The sequence below is a fragment of the Hippocampus guttulatus genome, chromosome 14 (assembly GCF_054856545.1).
Source record: "Hippocampus guttulatus isolate MCC_2025c chromosome 14, RoL_Hgut_1.0, whole genome shotgun sequence".
NCBI classification, from domain to species: domain Eukaryota; kingdom Metazoa; phylum Chordata; class Actinopteri; order Syngnathiformes; family Syngnathidae; genus Hippocampus; species Hippocampus guttulatus.
The window spans coordinates 15,997,999-16,011,499 of NC_141274.1; the positions used below are offsets into that span (position 1 = coordinate 15,997,999).

General features: G+C 43.1%; 1 protein-coding gene across 2 annotated transcripts; it reads left to right on the forward strand.

Moving 5' to 3' along the window:
* The first annotated feature begins 896 nt into the window (after nucleotides 1-896).
* LOC147195354 (ras-related protein Rab-11B) lies at nucleotides 897-12,825 on the forward strand. Of its 2 annotated transcripts, XR_015102794.1 has the most exons (6): nucleotides 897-1,127; nucleotides 4,523-4,718; nucleotides 4,845-5,038; nucleotides 9,847-9,927; nucleotides 11,061-11,243; nucleotides 12,213-12,356. XR_015102794.1 is itself a non-coding variant. In XM_086128680.1 (5 exons), the coding sequence occupies exons 1-5, from the start codon at nucleotides 1,088-1,090 to the stop codon at nucleotides 12,356-12,358; spliced, it is 657 nt and encodes a 218-aa protein (XP_085984806.1). In that variant the 5' UTR covers nucleotides 897-1,087; the 3' UTR covers nucleotides 12,359-12,825. The 2 variants fall into 2 exon arrangements, 1 of the variants encoding a protein (XP_085984806.1); XM_086128680.1 differs by lacking the exon at nucleotides 11,061-11,243 and having other exon boundaries at nucleotides 12,213-12,825.
* The last annotated feature ends 676 nt before the right edge of the window (nucleotides 12,826-13,501 follow it).

Sequence of the window (13,501 nt, forward strand, 5' to 3'; positions counted from 1 at the left end):
TTGAGTGCAAGACAGTCAATTGTGTTAGTGCCCTAATTAAGATAAGATAAGATAAGAAAACCTTTATTAGTCTCGGAATGGAGAAATTCCCAATTCACAGCAGCAAAGTTATGAAAGGAAGAAGTAGAACAACAAAATATAGGAGCTGCTGGAAAGGCAGCCACTCACGCGGCGCCATTTTGAAGTCAAAATAACAAAAATAACACAACACAACAGATAGGACACAGACAGTCGTGCAATCTTCACCACTTTTCTGCATACACTTTGTTGTCTGAAGCAGTTCTAGATGAAAGAGGAGAGGATCAAAGTGTCCTTTCACCACAGGACACAAATGATAATCGTGTCCCAGTTTCCCTCATGTCTCAGTCAGCTGGGTACCAATAACATTGACAAAAATACCACTGTAACAAATGTAAGATTTGTGATCTTTTTTTAATTGTACAACTTCTAACAATATCAACAGTAGCAAAATACATTGCAAGAGATTTAAAGGGCACCGTATAATGAAAAAGAAGCATGATCAAATATAGCAGATGAGACTTGAAAATTAATTCAAATCAGCAACACTGTGTTAAACAAGTATAAAGTGATTTGCAGTACAGTGTTACATTTAACTGTTTATTGATAAAATGTCAAGTCAATTCATAATGTAAACAAAAAACACTCAGAAGTCACACGGCACCAAGCAATAACAAAGAACATTAATATTCAGTAAAGAGACTTAGCCAAACCTCCAGAAACAAACGTCAAGTCCTGTCAGCAGCATCTTTTAGTGGCCTTTGAAATGTTTTTGTTTGTGGAACATAAGTTAGAAACTCCCCCCTCCATTGTTTGCGGTCTGAAACAGCATCGGCACGTCATCGAGAGGCGCGCCTCCTGGAGGAAAATATTCACAGTGCAGGGACTCCTCCCTCTGCAGAGTTGGGAGCTGTTGTACCTCCTTCCTACAGCTCTGACAGCAAGCATTGGCGCATTTCAGTGCCACCACGAGCCTTTAGCATATTTTTTTTAGCTTCTTTTGAACCCATCTTTCCCTCCCATACGCATCATCCTCCGAGAGACAAACGTCGGAGTGGCCTCGTCTAGAATGGGGAACCGAGACGATGAATACGATTTTTTGTTCAAAGGTAAAGGAGAGAGAGAGCGAGCGAGAGAGAGAGAGAAGATTATCTTATTTCTCTTTTTTTTTTACCGGGTCATACAGACATCGCTTTGAAAAAGCGTTTTAGCCTGTTGTTGGGTCGGTTATGGCGATTAGGTGAGAATCCTCCAAATATTTAGGCCTTGTGTTTATGTAAGGCAACAATGATGATTTTAAAACAAAAACGCTGTCGTTGCAATACTCCAAACCCTGCAGCTATGTTTTTAAGTAGGGTGCAGCACCCTGTGTGTTTGTAGGGCTATTGAAGTTTTGTGTTATACCCTTAAAAGAGTGCCCACGAGAACCATTGACCAGACTCGACCCAAGCCTCCATGGGGCTCTAAGCAAAATGTGATTTAGGGGCCTTTGATTTCTGCCAATTATAGTGACTATTCCTCATTTATTGTTGAATTTCAACACAAGTCCACTGCAAGAGTGGACTGGGGTTAATTTACAGTTACAGGGATACAGCATTTCATCTTGCACCCCCCCCCCCCCCAAAACAAATTGCAACAGCAATAACAACAACAAAACGCAAGAGGAAATAAAATCACATAGGTCACCCTGTACCAACAAGTAGACTGTTCGCAAAAATAGCTCACCAGGGATTGGACATTGTGATTTCCTAGGAATGTTGTCGAAGTAATCATTTGAAAATGTAAATACTTGCAGAAAATTGTTGCATCTTAATGGCTACCTGTTTCCTACCTGGTTAGAAATTTGGTGATAATTATTGTGAGAAATCAGTAACATTATCAGAGTTTTCACATAAATGAATATAATTATTAATAACACATTTAACGGTGATGAGTTATTTCAGAAAAGTGTTTCAAACTGACTGCCTTTGCATTTGCCCTTTCAGTGCCACACCTTACCCAAGATGTTGCTCTAAGCTTAACAAACGTTGTTGTCCCCTGACTTAGCGATTGAAACATTACTTAAAACGTAAAAAAACAGAGTATTCAGTCAAATAAATAGAGTAATATTGAATAATAATGTAACTGGCATCTCTATGCTAAGAAATGACGAAAGACTGTAGTCACTTAAAACAAAAGGAGTGGCTTTCCAGAATCTTGTGGCATCTACAGGTAATTCTAATTTTTTATTTTTATTTTTTGGCCTGGGGGGGGGGGGGGTGAATTTCTGGCTGATTATCATTGTTGCGACAGCCTTTACCCTCTGTTGTGCGCTAACTGCTCCCCCTAGTAGTCACAGGGGCCTTGAGCAAGCGGCGCTTATGCCTTGGGCTGGCCTGTTCTTACCAAAAGACCTCCATCTCAGATGAGGCTGGTCTTCAGGCAGATGTTACTGACACAAAGAGCCTCAGGATCTAATGTATTCCGCACGCCGATGGATCTGCTGTTCATCTTCTGAGCTCAGCAGGATCCAAAATACTGTACCTCTTTGATCCTCATATCAGCTTCTGTGGCACATTAACATCCTGGGGGTTGCCAAAATGCTATTTAGAAGTAACAAAGTCTCCTCTGTGGGATGAATAGTGCATCTGCCGGAGGCGAGAGCCCCCCTCTCTCCCTCTCCCTGTCTGGCCGAGTCATCGTACTGAGCCCCGAAGAAACAGGAAGAGCAAGGCGGCCCAAAACTGTCGATTCAGGTTTTGGTGGAGGCTGTTATCGGCTTCCTGCAACGTGGACCAGGATGGTGTCAGCAGGGACAAAGTTCGGCTCCATTTCCTTTGTAGGGGAGGAGAGAAAATACAAAGGCTCCACTTCTGCTGCTGTGTTGTACATGCAAGCCCCCTGCCCCCACACCCCAAGCCTGACTCAGCTTCTCGGACTGTCTCTGATCCTCACTTCTTTAAGGAACAAGACTCTATTCCCCACTCTGAACTGTATATATGGAGGCCCTGCAAAACCCCACTTGGTGCTTTCGCAAAACATCTGATTCACTTTTATCTCATAGTACGTCGTTAGTGTATTACTAATAATAATACATATCAGATATTTATTATTTATCAAAAAGAAAAATGTTCAGTTTTCAGTGTCTTTGGGACTTGTTTCGAAAATAAATGATAAATATTTAAATCCCTCCAATCAGAAGATTGAAGATTGTATACTGTATCGATATTTGGATGGGGTGAAGTCTTCTCGCGGATGACAAAATTAAAAGTTTGGATATGCTTAACTTGGTTGAGAGTGGTAGCAAGGTGAATATTTTGGTTTGTCTGTAGAGTTGTGTCTGCGAATATGTGTTGAATTAGTCTTTGCGTGGGTGCAGGGTTTGATTCCGGCTCTGGCCTTCCTTTGTGGAGTTTGCATGTTCTCCCCGTGACTGCGTGGGTTTTCTCTGGGTACTGTGGTTCCCCCCCACCTTTCAAAAACATGCATGACCGGTTAATGGGACACTCGAGATTGTCCCTCGGTGTGAGTGTGGGTTGTTTATCTATGTGTGCCCTGTGATTGGCTGGTGACCAATTCAGGGTGTCCCCCGCCTACTTCCTGAAGACGGCTGGAATAGGCTCCAGCACGCCCCGCGACCCTTGTGAGGATAAGCGGATCAGGAAATGGATGGATGGCTGGATTCCTCATCAATGCTGCTGTTTTATTTGTTTGTACGTACGTCATTGTTTTGTGTCTATGTCTGCCCATCTAGCTATCCATTAGGGGTGGAATCGATCAGTCGTGGTTTAGCACTTGAAGTCGACTAAACGCAAAACCACCTGTTTTGGCTAGTTTGCAGCGGACTTTCGGCTCGCCTTTCTATTTCGGTTGCCAGACAATACGGCCCTGTAGAGCAGCGACACAGTCAAAGCCATGCAGTCTTCACACGTGTGCATGTATCCCAGACTACAAAAATAAACTTGCTCTGGAAGATTGTAGCAGTTAGTCATAAAGATTCATACCATGCACTGAAAACAACAATATGCTCATGGCGGCATGGCTCAGTGGTACAGCGGTCGTCTCCCAAATCAGAGGTTGTGGGTTAGACCCCTGACCCTCTAACAATGTCGTGGTGTCCTTGAGCAGGAGACTGAGCCCCCGGCATCTCCAGGAGGTGAATGAGGAGTCAGTGTGAACAGCTTTGATCGCCCTTTAGGTAGGAAAGCACTATACAAGTAAAAGGCCGTTTCACGAGAAGGTAAGAAAAATGCATGCAGGACTCCCACAAAACAACAAAAACAATTAGCAATGAGAGAACAGCTGATCATTTCCATGATGTTTAGATTACGGAGAGAAATGTAACAAGAGGCTCTGGTTGATAGTTTAGACAAAAGACAACACAAGCCAGAGTCAGCAAGCCGGGCAGATGAGACAGGGAGGAAGAAGGAAAAAAAACATCGGCCTTTGTTGAGAGCCAGAAGCAGAAAATCCATTTGTCGATACACATGTTGATGTTTGTCTATGGTTTTTCTCTTTTCTCCAGTCGTGTTGATTGGGGACTCGGGTGTTGGTAAGAGCAACCTGCTCTCTCGATTCACACGAAATGAGTTCAACCTGGAGAGCAAAAGCACCATCGGTGTGGAGTTTGCAACGCGCAGCATTCAGGTGGATGGCAAGACGATAAAGGCGCAGATCTGGGACACCGCGGGACAGGAGCGCTACAGAGCCATCACCTCGGCGTGAGTCCATCTTGATTCAGGCAGAGAGTTCTTTGTCATGAACTGTTGTGTTGAACTTCCAGTGTCCAAGTTTAATATACCATTTAACATGATCCATTCCGGACTAGCACGCATTGTGTTTCACAGATACTACAGAGGAGCCGTGGGTGCACTCCTGGTGTACGATATAGCCAAGCACCTGACTTACGAGAATGTGGAGCGTTGGCTGAAGGAGCTGAGGGACCACGCTGACAACAATATCGTCATCATGCTGGTGGGCAACAAGAGCGACCTACGCCACCTCAGGGCCGTTCCCACAGACGAGGCCCGTGCCTTTGCAGGTACAGTACAGAAATTCAACAAAAAAGTATCCGCACTGAATTCGCCTTCTCTGAGGGATTGGAAACTGGAACCTAGTCTGTGTCAAGTTGTAACACAGTCACTCGACTCCCTGAGCCTGGGGGAGATGTGGCCAACACATTCAAGCCGCTCGGCATTGTCCATTCAGCATGTCGCATCCATTAGCTGTGCGGGCAAGAAATGGAGCCGCATATTTAGCAGCAAACAATTATGTAAATAGAAGTCTACAGTGAAACTCCTCTAGAACGAAACCTACATGGGTGAAAATACCCCCTTATGTGAAAAAATCTTCATGCATTAACACAATTCCCATTCTCCTGCCCCCCATACGACGAAAACCCCCCTGTTGCGTTATACAAAATCATTTTCTCTGCTCCAGCCTCGCGAAGACATTCACTACAACGAAGTCTTATCCAACAGCGACCTCTACTGCTTCATTCGAAAAAAGGCAACAGCAACCACCACATTGGTTTACATAGTGAACGATGTTTATCCCGGTCACAGCTGCGAGTTTCCTGGACTCAACATACTCATAGCTGGTCTGCCATTGGCTTACCGAGCATCATCCTGGCCTCCGATTGGCCAAGAGGGACCTCACTGTCTATGTGTGTTGATACTGAAGCTAGATCCGTAGCATCCGATTAGCTGCTCAGAGTAAATTGCTTATGGTTCGACGGACATTCAAATAAACGAACGTTTCCTCGAATGCTTTACTTGTTATCATGCTAAAAACACCCACGGGACGCTTCGTAGCCTCGATGGCCATAGTTAGCTCTCGAAGGCTTAAAAACCTTACGCTAACTGGAGCGCTTCCTCTCATTAGCGGGTGCCCCCCGCCTACTTCCCGAAGACGGCTGGAATAGTTTAGACAAAAGACAACACAAGCCAGAGTCAGCAAGCTGGGCAGATGAGACAGGCTCGACGGACATTCAAATAAACGAACGTTTCCTCCAATGCTTTACTTTTTATATGTTAAAAACAGCCACAGGATGCTTCGTAGTCCTCAATGGCCATAGTTAGCTCTCGAAGGCTAAAAACCTTACGCTAACTGGAGTGCTAATGAGAGAGAAGCGCTCCAGTTAGCGTAAGGTTTTTAGCCTTCGAGAGCTAACTATGGCCATCGAGGACTACGAAGCGTCTAGTGGCTGGCTTAAAAGTTCATTGCATGCCAGGAAGTATTTGTTATTGTTAGATTCAGACGAGGATGGACGTTGCATTGCGAAAATGGCTACAAAACGGACCTTTGGATGTCAAGCAGCTAAGACAAGAAGAGATCTGATGCTGGAAGAGAGGGTAAAAGTGATCAAAATGAAAGATGGAGCAAGCAAAATAAAAGACATTATCCAAGAAATTGATGTAAGTGAAAGTGAATGCTGATCGTAAATTTCGCAATTTCTTTCCTTTTTTCTTTCTACACTGACAATATGAAGTGTCAAATAAGTGTGTGCTCATACATATGCACTATTGGAATAAAAATAGAGTACACATACGTTTGTGTGTGTGTGGGGGGGGGGGGGTGCTTACAGCTGAGATCAAATTTGCTACAGTGAAAACCCCCCTGTTGTGAAAACTTTCTTGCTGGAAACATGATTTCGTTGTAGAGGAGTTTCACTGTATCTGGCCAACAGTTCATTCACTTTCAGAAATAGCAAGCGAATCAGAGATGACATTCGGTCATTTAAGCTATAAACCACATTTAGTGATCCCTCGCTATTTCGCGGTTCGTTTCTTGCGGATTCGGTGCATCGCGGATTTTTTCGAACATATTCATAAAAAAAATTCATATACATGGATTACAGTACTGTATATGTTGCTCTATGTGATCGCTGTTGTTTGCAGCTTCTCACGGACTGTTTGCGGACTTTTTGCGGACTTGAAAAAATGTATATATATATATATACTTTTTTTTTACCTGAATATGTTAATTGGTTGCTACTTCGCGGATTTTCGTTTATCGCGGGTGGTTTTGGTCCCCATTAACCGCGATAAACGAGGGATTACTGTATTTTTTTCAAAGAGGAGACAAGTCTGGACTGAAAGCAGGCCAGTCTCGTAGCTGCACTCTTTGACTACGAAGTCACGCTGTTGTAACACATGCAAAATGTGCTTTGGCATTGTCTTGTCGAAATAAGCAGTGGTGTCCATGAAAAGGGCATTGCTTGGAAGGCGGCAAAACCTCTATGTACCTTTCAGCATAAAGGGTGACTTCACAGATCCCATTGGTCCTAACAGCGCCATAATATCAAAGATGCTGGCTTTTGAACTTTGCATCCAAAACTAGTCCAGATTATTCTTTTCCTTTTTGGCCCGGGGGGACACGACATCCACTTTTTCGCCAAAACAATTTGACATGTGGACTCGTCAGACCACAGAACACTTTTCCACTTTGCGTCAGCCCATCTTATATGAGCTCGTGCCTAGAGAAGCCGGCCGCATTTCTGGCTGCTTAACACAGTTGAGATGTAACGTGCACATTTGGATGTAGCGCCAACTATGCAGTGAAACTCCTCTCCAACTAAATCGTGTTTGCAGCAAGAAATTTTTCACAACAGGGGTTTTTTCAGTGTCGCTCAGATGTAAACACACACACACACAAACGCATGTGTACACGCACACACAAACGCATGTGTACTCTTTATTTTTATTCCAATAGTGCATAAGTATGAGCACATAGTTATTTGACACTTCATATAGTCAGTGTAGAAAGAAAAAAAGGTAACGAAATTGCGAGATTTATAATCAGCATTCACTTTCACTAACATAAATTTCTTGGATAATGTCTTATTTTGCTTCCTCCGTCTTTCATTTTGATCACTTTTACCCTCTCTTCCAGCATCAGAGCTCTTCTTGTCTTAGCTGCTTGACATCCAAAGGTCCATTTTGTAGCAATTTTAGCAATGCAACGTTCTTGCTGCGTCTGAAACTAACAATAACAAATACTTCCTGGACTACTGCGCATGTGTAGACCAGTGTGGTGGTTGCTGTTGCAGTTTCCAAATGATGCAGTAGAGGCCGCTGTTGGATTAGACTTTGTTGTAGTGAATCTCGTCGCGAGGCAAGAGCAGGGAAAAAGATTTCGTATGACGCAACAGGGTTTTTTTTCGTTGTATGGGGGACAGTCAAGTGGGAATGGTGTTAATGCATGAAGATTTTTTCACACTCGGCGGGGGTATTTTAGGTACTGTAGGTCTCGTTGTAGAGGAGTTTTTCACTGTATTGACTGACATGGGTTTTCTGAAGAATTCCTGAGCCAAAGTGGTGATATCCTTAACACATACTTTTGATGCAGCGCCGCCTGAGGGATGGAAGGTCACAGGCATTCACTGTTGTTTTTCTGCCTTGCCGCTTACATGCAGTAGATTCTCCACATTCTCTGGCCCTTTTTATGATATGGACCATCTATTATGAAATCCCACAATTCCTTGCAAGTGTACATTGAAAAACATTGTCCATCAACAGTTTCTCGTGCACTTGTTGACAAAGAGGCAAACGTCAACCCACCTTTGCTTGTGAATAACTGAGCAATTCGGGGAAGCTCCCTTGAAACCCACTCATGACACCCACCTGTTCTCAGGTCAGCCCGTTCATCTGTGGGTTGTTCAGAGCAGGTATTTGATGAGCACTCCTCAGTTTTCTCATTCTGTTTTTCCACGCCTGTCTGTCTAACCTATCTTTACTGGAAGCCATGAAATTCTACGTTCATGATTATTTGCTAAAATCAATCAAATTTATGAGTTTGAACGTTAAATAGCTTGTTTCTGAAGTGAGTATGGTTTGAAAATCATTGTATTGTTTTTATTTATTTGTAACACAACTTCCCAACTTCATTGGAATCAGGTTTATACATGAGAAAAAGTTTGTCCCACACAAGCATATCCATACTGAAATAATGATCTTGGCTTAATTTACTCACTTCTCCCATCTTGTGCAAGAGCATTCAGTTGTATTGCCTGACATTACACATTGTTGGTAGGTGAAAGTTGTAGTGGATAAAGAATACATTTTGGACCGGTTAAGTGAGATTGGATCATTTCCCACCGCACACCTGATGGTCCCACTGCGGCACAGAGGTTAGGAATCACTGATTTATTGGACTGCAAGTTATTTACCTTTACACCACAGGTGTCAAACTCAAGGCTTAGGGGCCAGATCCGGCCCGCCACATCATTTGATGTGGCCCACGAAAGCAAATCAAAGATGTCAACTTTCATGATGCTTGCTAAAATCTGTACCAAAATTTCAAACTCTCATTTCTAAGAAAGAAGAGTGATTCTGTGAGCATTTTCTTGTTAGCAACCCCCTCATTTCAGTAACTTAAACAATCGGCGAATACACTGTTATTCCTGACTTCTTTATATGGTTTCAGTCATAATGGCCCTCCAAGGGAAACTGTAACTAAAATCAGGCCTGACAAAAATGAGTTTAACACCCCTGCTTTACATGGTAAGGAAGTGACAAACTCTTCCCAAAATACAATACATCCTGATATATATAGAGCTTTCACAACAGCTGCAGCTGTAACAAAGCGCTTAACAAAACAGTTAACAAAAAGTAAAATATTAAACACAACACACAACATAAAACACGGACAGTCGTGCAAATGTGAGTTCCAAAAAAACCATAACTCCCCGAGCTGAAAGTATTGTCCGGGCAGAATTTGTAGACCAGCTCTCTAACTTCTTTGTTATGGAATCATAAGATAACAGATTAACTGTTTAAGGTTTTTTAAATTGTTTTCGGAAGACTAACAGTATTACTGTACATTGTGTGTTTTCTCTTCATGCAACAGAGAAAAATAACCTGTCATTCATCGAAACTTCAGCCTTGGACTCAACAAATGTTGAAGAGGCCTTCAAGAATATCCTTACAGGTATGACAAGCATTCTACACCTTTTTAAAATTTTTCATTTTAGGTCTCATCTCGACAGATGTGAGGCCATGCGCATTTGATAGCTTCGGCTCAGGTTTTTTTTTTCTAAGCATTTCATTTCCTTGCCGTCAATTGGCAAGATGTTTTTCTGCCCCCAAGTCCAGTTTCGGTCCAGTATGAAGAGCTTGATCGCTGTCATACTGTTCCAACACATACAGATCCATGGCAAGTTCCTCAAAACAGGAACTGTTCTTGACAAAGCACGCAGCTAAGAGCTACTCCTACTACTGCTACTACCATTGAAGAACTCCTTTCGCAGATGATTGCGCTAAGCCAGAGAAAGTCTATCCAGAGAGCTGCAATGGAACTCGGCATCGACAAATGGTTGATTCAGAAGATGCGTCAAAGCGTGACAGCTTCACTTTAAGACGATGACGCTGAACTTCCACAAGGGGCAGTGACGAGTATCTTTCCGCTTTACGATCAGCGAAAGCGACAAGTGTCGAGTTTGGGGAAAATCAACCCCCTCAGAAAAACTCTCCAAAGCTGGTGCTTTTGTTGCACCTCAGAAACAAAGAGAGCTGTAGCATTGTTGTTTTTTTAAACGTCCACTTTATCAATTCTTTTAACACTCTCACCAGTGGCGGTTCTGGATCAATTTCACTGAGGGGGCCGGCCGGGCTGGGGCCAGGTGTTTTGATGGGGGTGGGGGGGGGGCACATTCAGCCCAGGGCTAAAAAGACAGATTCAAAATCTTATTTGACTTTTTATTTCTTCAGACTTTGAAATTGTAGTCATAACATTACAGTGATGAGAAAAAAACAGTATTAGGAGGGCTAAAATGTCTGAAAGCGTAACAATACGCCATGTCCATCTGTTGCGAATATTCAAGCCAGGGGATGATATGGTACCAGCCTGCCGGGGACAAAAATTGCAAATACACTGAAGGTAGATGTTTTACATGCATATAATTATCCAAATTTTAAAAGGCAATGTCTTATATATTGATCCTGTTAAATAAAAATTAAAATAAAAAGTGAGACTAAAAAAGTTACACACACACGCAAATAGCACTCGTGTCGTGGTAATTTCCTTCTCTGGGGACTGCTTCTCATTTTCCCGCTCATTTTTAGGTGGCGCAGCGCACTAAAGGGTCCGACTAGAATGTTAAATCACGCACTTTGGTTCCACCTTTCGCGTTGGCGACTCGGCACGACTGCGTAATCTACGCTCGGAGGGGGGGCCAGAATCGGTGCTACAGGGGCACTGGCCCCCGTTGCCCCCCAGAACCTCCACTGACTCTCACACAAATACAGGTACGTCTCTGTCCGACGACCTGCCTTCTCTTCTGCCGTTCGACTCGAGAGGCGTTCAAAGACCACCTCAGAAAAACGTAAATTAACGATAATTTAAATGACACTAAGAAAATCGAAAATAATGCATCTAAACAGAAAATCCAGCGAGGAAATCACAAAATAAATTAAATGAGGGGTGTTTGTGAACACATAACAATGGAATAAGTAACAGACAATTCTGAAATAGTCCACTCTCCTGCAGTTTGGTGTGCAATGTCGAGCGCTGGGCTGACTGGATCATCTTTCTTACATGACCGGTAACACTTCTGACACATATTTCTCAAACCGCCGCCGAAGTTCAGTCGGGGGACTGAAAAAGTTCTTGCCGGGTGGCAATTTTGCAATGTTCCTCCGATGTCAAGTGGCGAGCGCAAGGGAAGGACATGCTTGCAAGAACTGTTAACTGTCAAATGATGGCCTCACGGCAGTCCGAATGATTCCCGAGGCTAAATGTACGTTAAAGAGGAAGTGTATTGCGATTTTGGAGACACTTTTTTAAATTTTGTATTAGCATCACTGTGTTTTCTAATGTCAACTGTTTCTCTGTACGGAGAGCAAATTGTTTACTTCTAGAGTTGGTGTTCGAACCCCTTTTGTTTATTGTAATTTTTAATATATCATACTCCTGATATGAATGGCCATTTTTGACTGATTTCAGTGAGTTAGTATCTTCCTTCGCTATTGAATGAATCTCACCGAGTCATTTGAATTTCACTCAGCATGTCAATGGCAGAGTTCAAGGGAACACTGGACCTCGTTTTTTGCCTAGGTTTGCGTATGGATCATATTGTTCCATCTGCTGCATGCTTTTAAATGTGGTACTCTGTTGGTTGTTCAACCAGTAAACATACACAAAACTGTACCACGATATACAACCTCTCTGCAGAGAAATTTTAGAATTGATGCTGAGGTGATTTTTGCTCTTCACAGAAATCTACCGCATCGTATCGCAGAAGCAGATCGCAGAGCGGTCGGCCCATGACGAGTCCCCCGGGAATAATGTGGTGGACATCAGCGTTCCCCCGACCACAGACGGTCAGAAGGGGAGTAAGCTACAGTGCTGTCAGAACCTGTAACCCCGGGGCAAATGTCCGGCTGGCTCAATATTAGGGTGCATTATGAATTGGGATCCAGTGCTGGCCTGCTACCGTCTTCCTGGGCCGCAATGTAGTCGAAAATTGACGTTATTTAGATCCAAGGAACCGGTTCATGAGCCCATGGAAGGAATTGATTTTAAGGTGTAATTTTTACCCAGTTTCAGCCTGCTACAGTACATTGTAATGCAGATGCTGGACTGCTGGTACCACATAAGTGACTTAGCCATGAGTGAAAATTAGTCAGTAGTCTGTGTCTCTAGTAGATGTTTAAGTGGTACCAGCACTCCGTTTTTGTATTCCACTTCTCGTTGTCATCTCCAAAGTGGTAGTGACGCTGCTGATGCTTTCTTCCTGTAAAATATATTGTTTATTATTTTGATAGCGTGTTGGTCACATACATTATATTAATGCCATGAAACAAATAAATTTTACACTACTACATGGTTGAGGAGGCTAGAGGTGGTTTTCTCATTCAACATGTGACTGAACCATAATAAACCAGTTAAGGGCAATGTGAATCGGCTTCAAAACATGTGCAAATCAACCTTGTTTGCTCAATAAATGTGACTAAATTAATCCTTGGTCACCACAGTGGACAGATAGTCACAAGTTACTCTCTGCTACATGAATGGGATACCTCCCCCACCACCTTAAAAAAAAAACAAAAAAACTCATGGTCAGAAGAAAAACCACCACTCAGAGACAGAAGGCATAACCGACAAGGTGACAATCATCTCTTGAACGCATTCAGAACCAGTCACCAGTACACCCATGCAGCCTTGTGCTGACCTGTTCGCTTTGGCACCTTTGCCAAGAGTAGAGAGGAAAGATCCACCAGTAGGGGGGGAAAAAATAAGCTAACGACTAGAGTTTTAGGGACTTTGGGGTTCATTCATGCAGGAGAAAATAATTTTTGAATATCTGTCCACTGTGGTGACCGTCATCCCCAGAAGGGTCAATTAAGATGTTTGAGGGAGGAATTATGCAGCGTTATGTAATACCGAAAACGCAGCAAAGCGCGTACTGCGTTCAAAGAGATCATTGGATGCACCGCATTACAGGTGGAGACAACATTCAACAGAAACAAGACATCAGCATTCAAGGTAAGCCTACATTTCACAA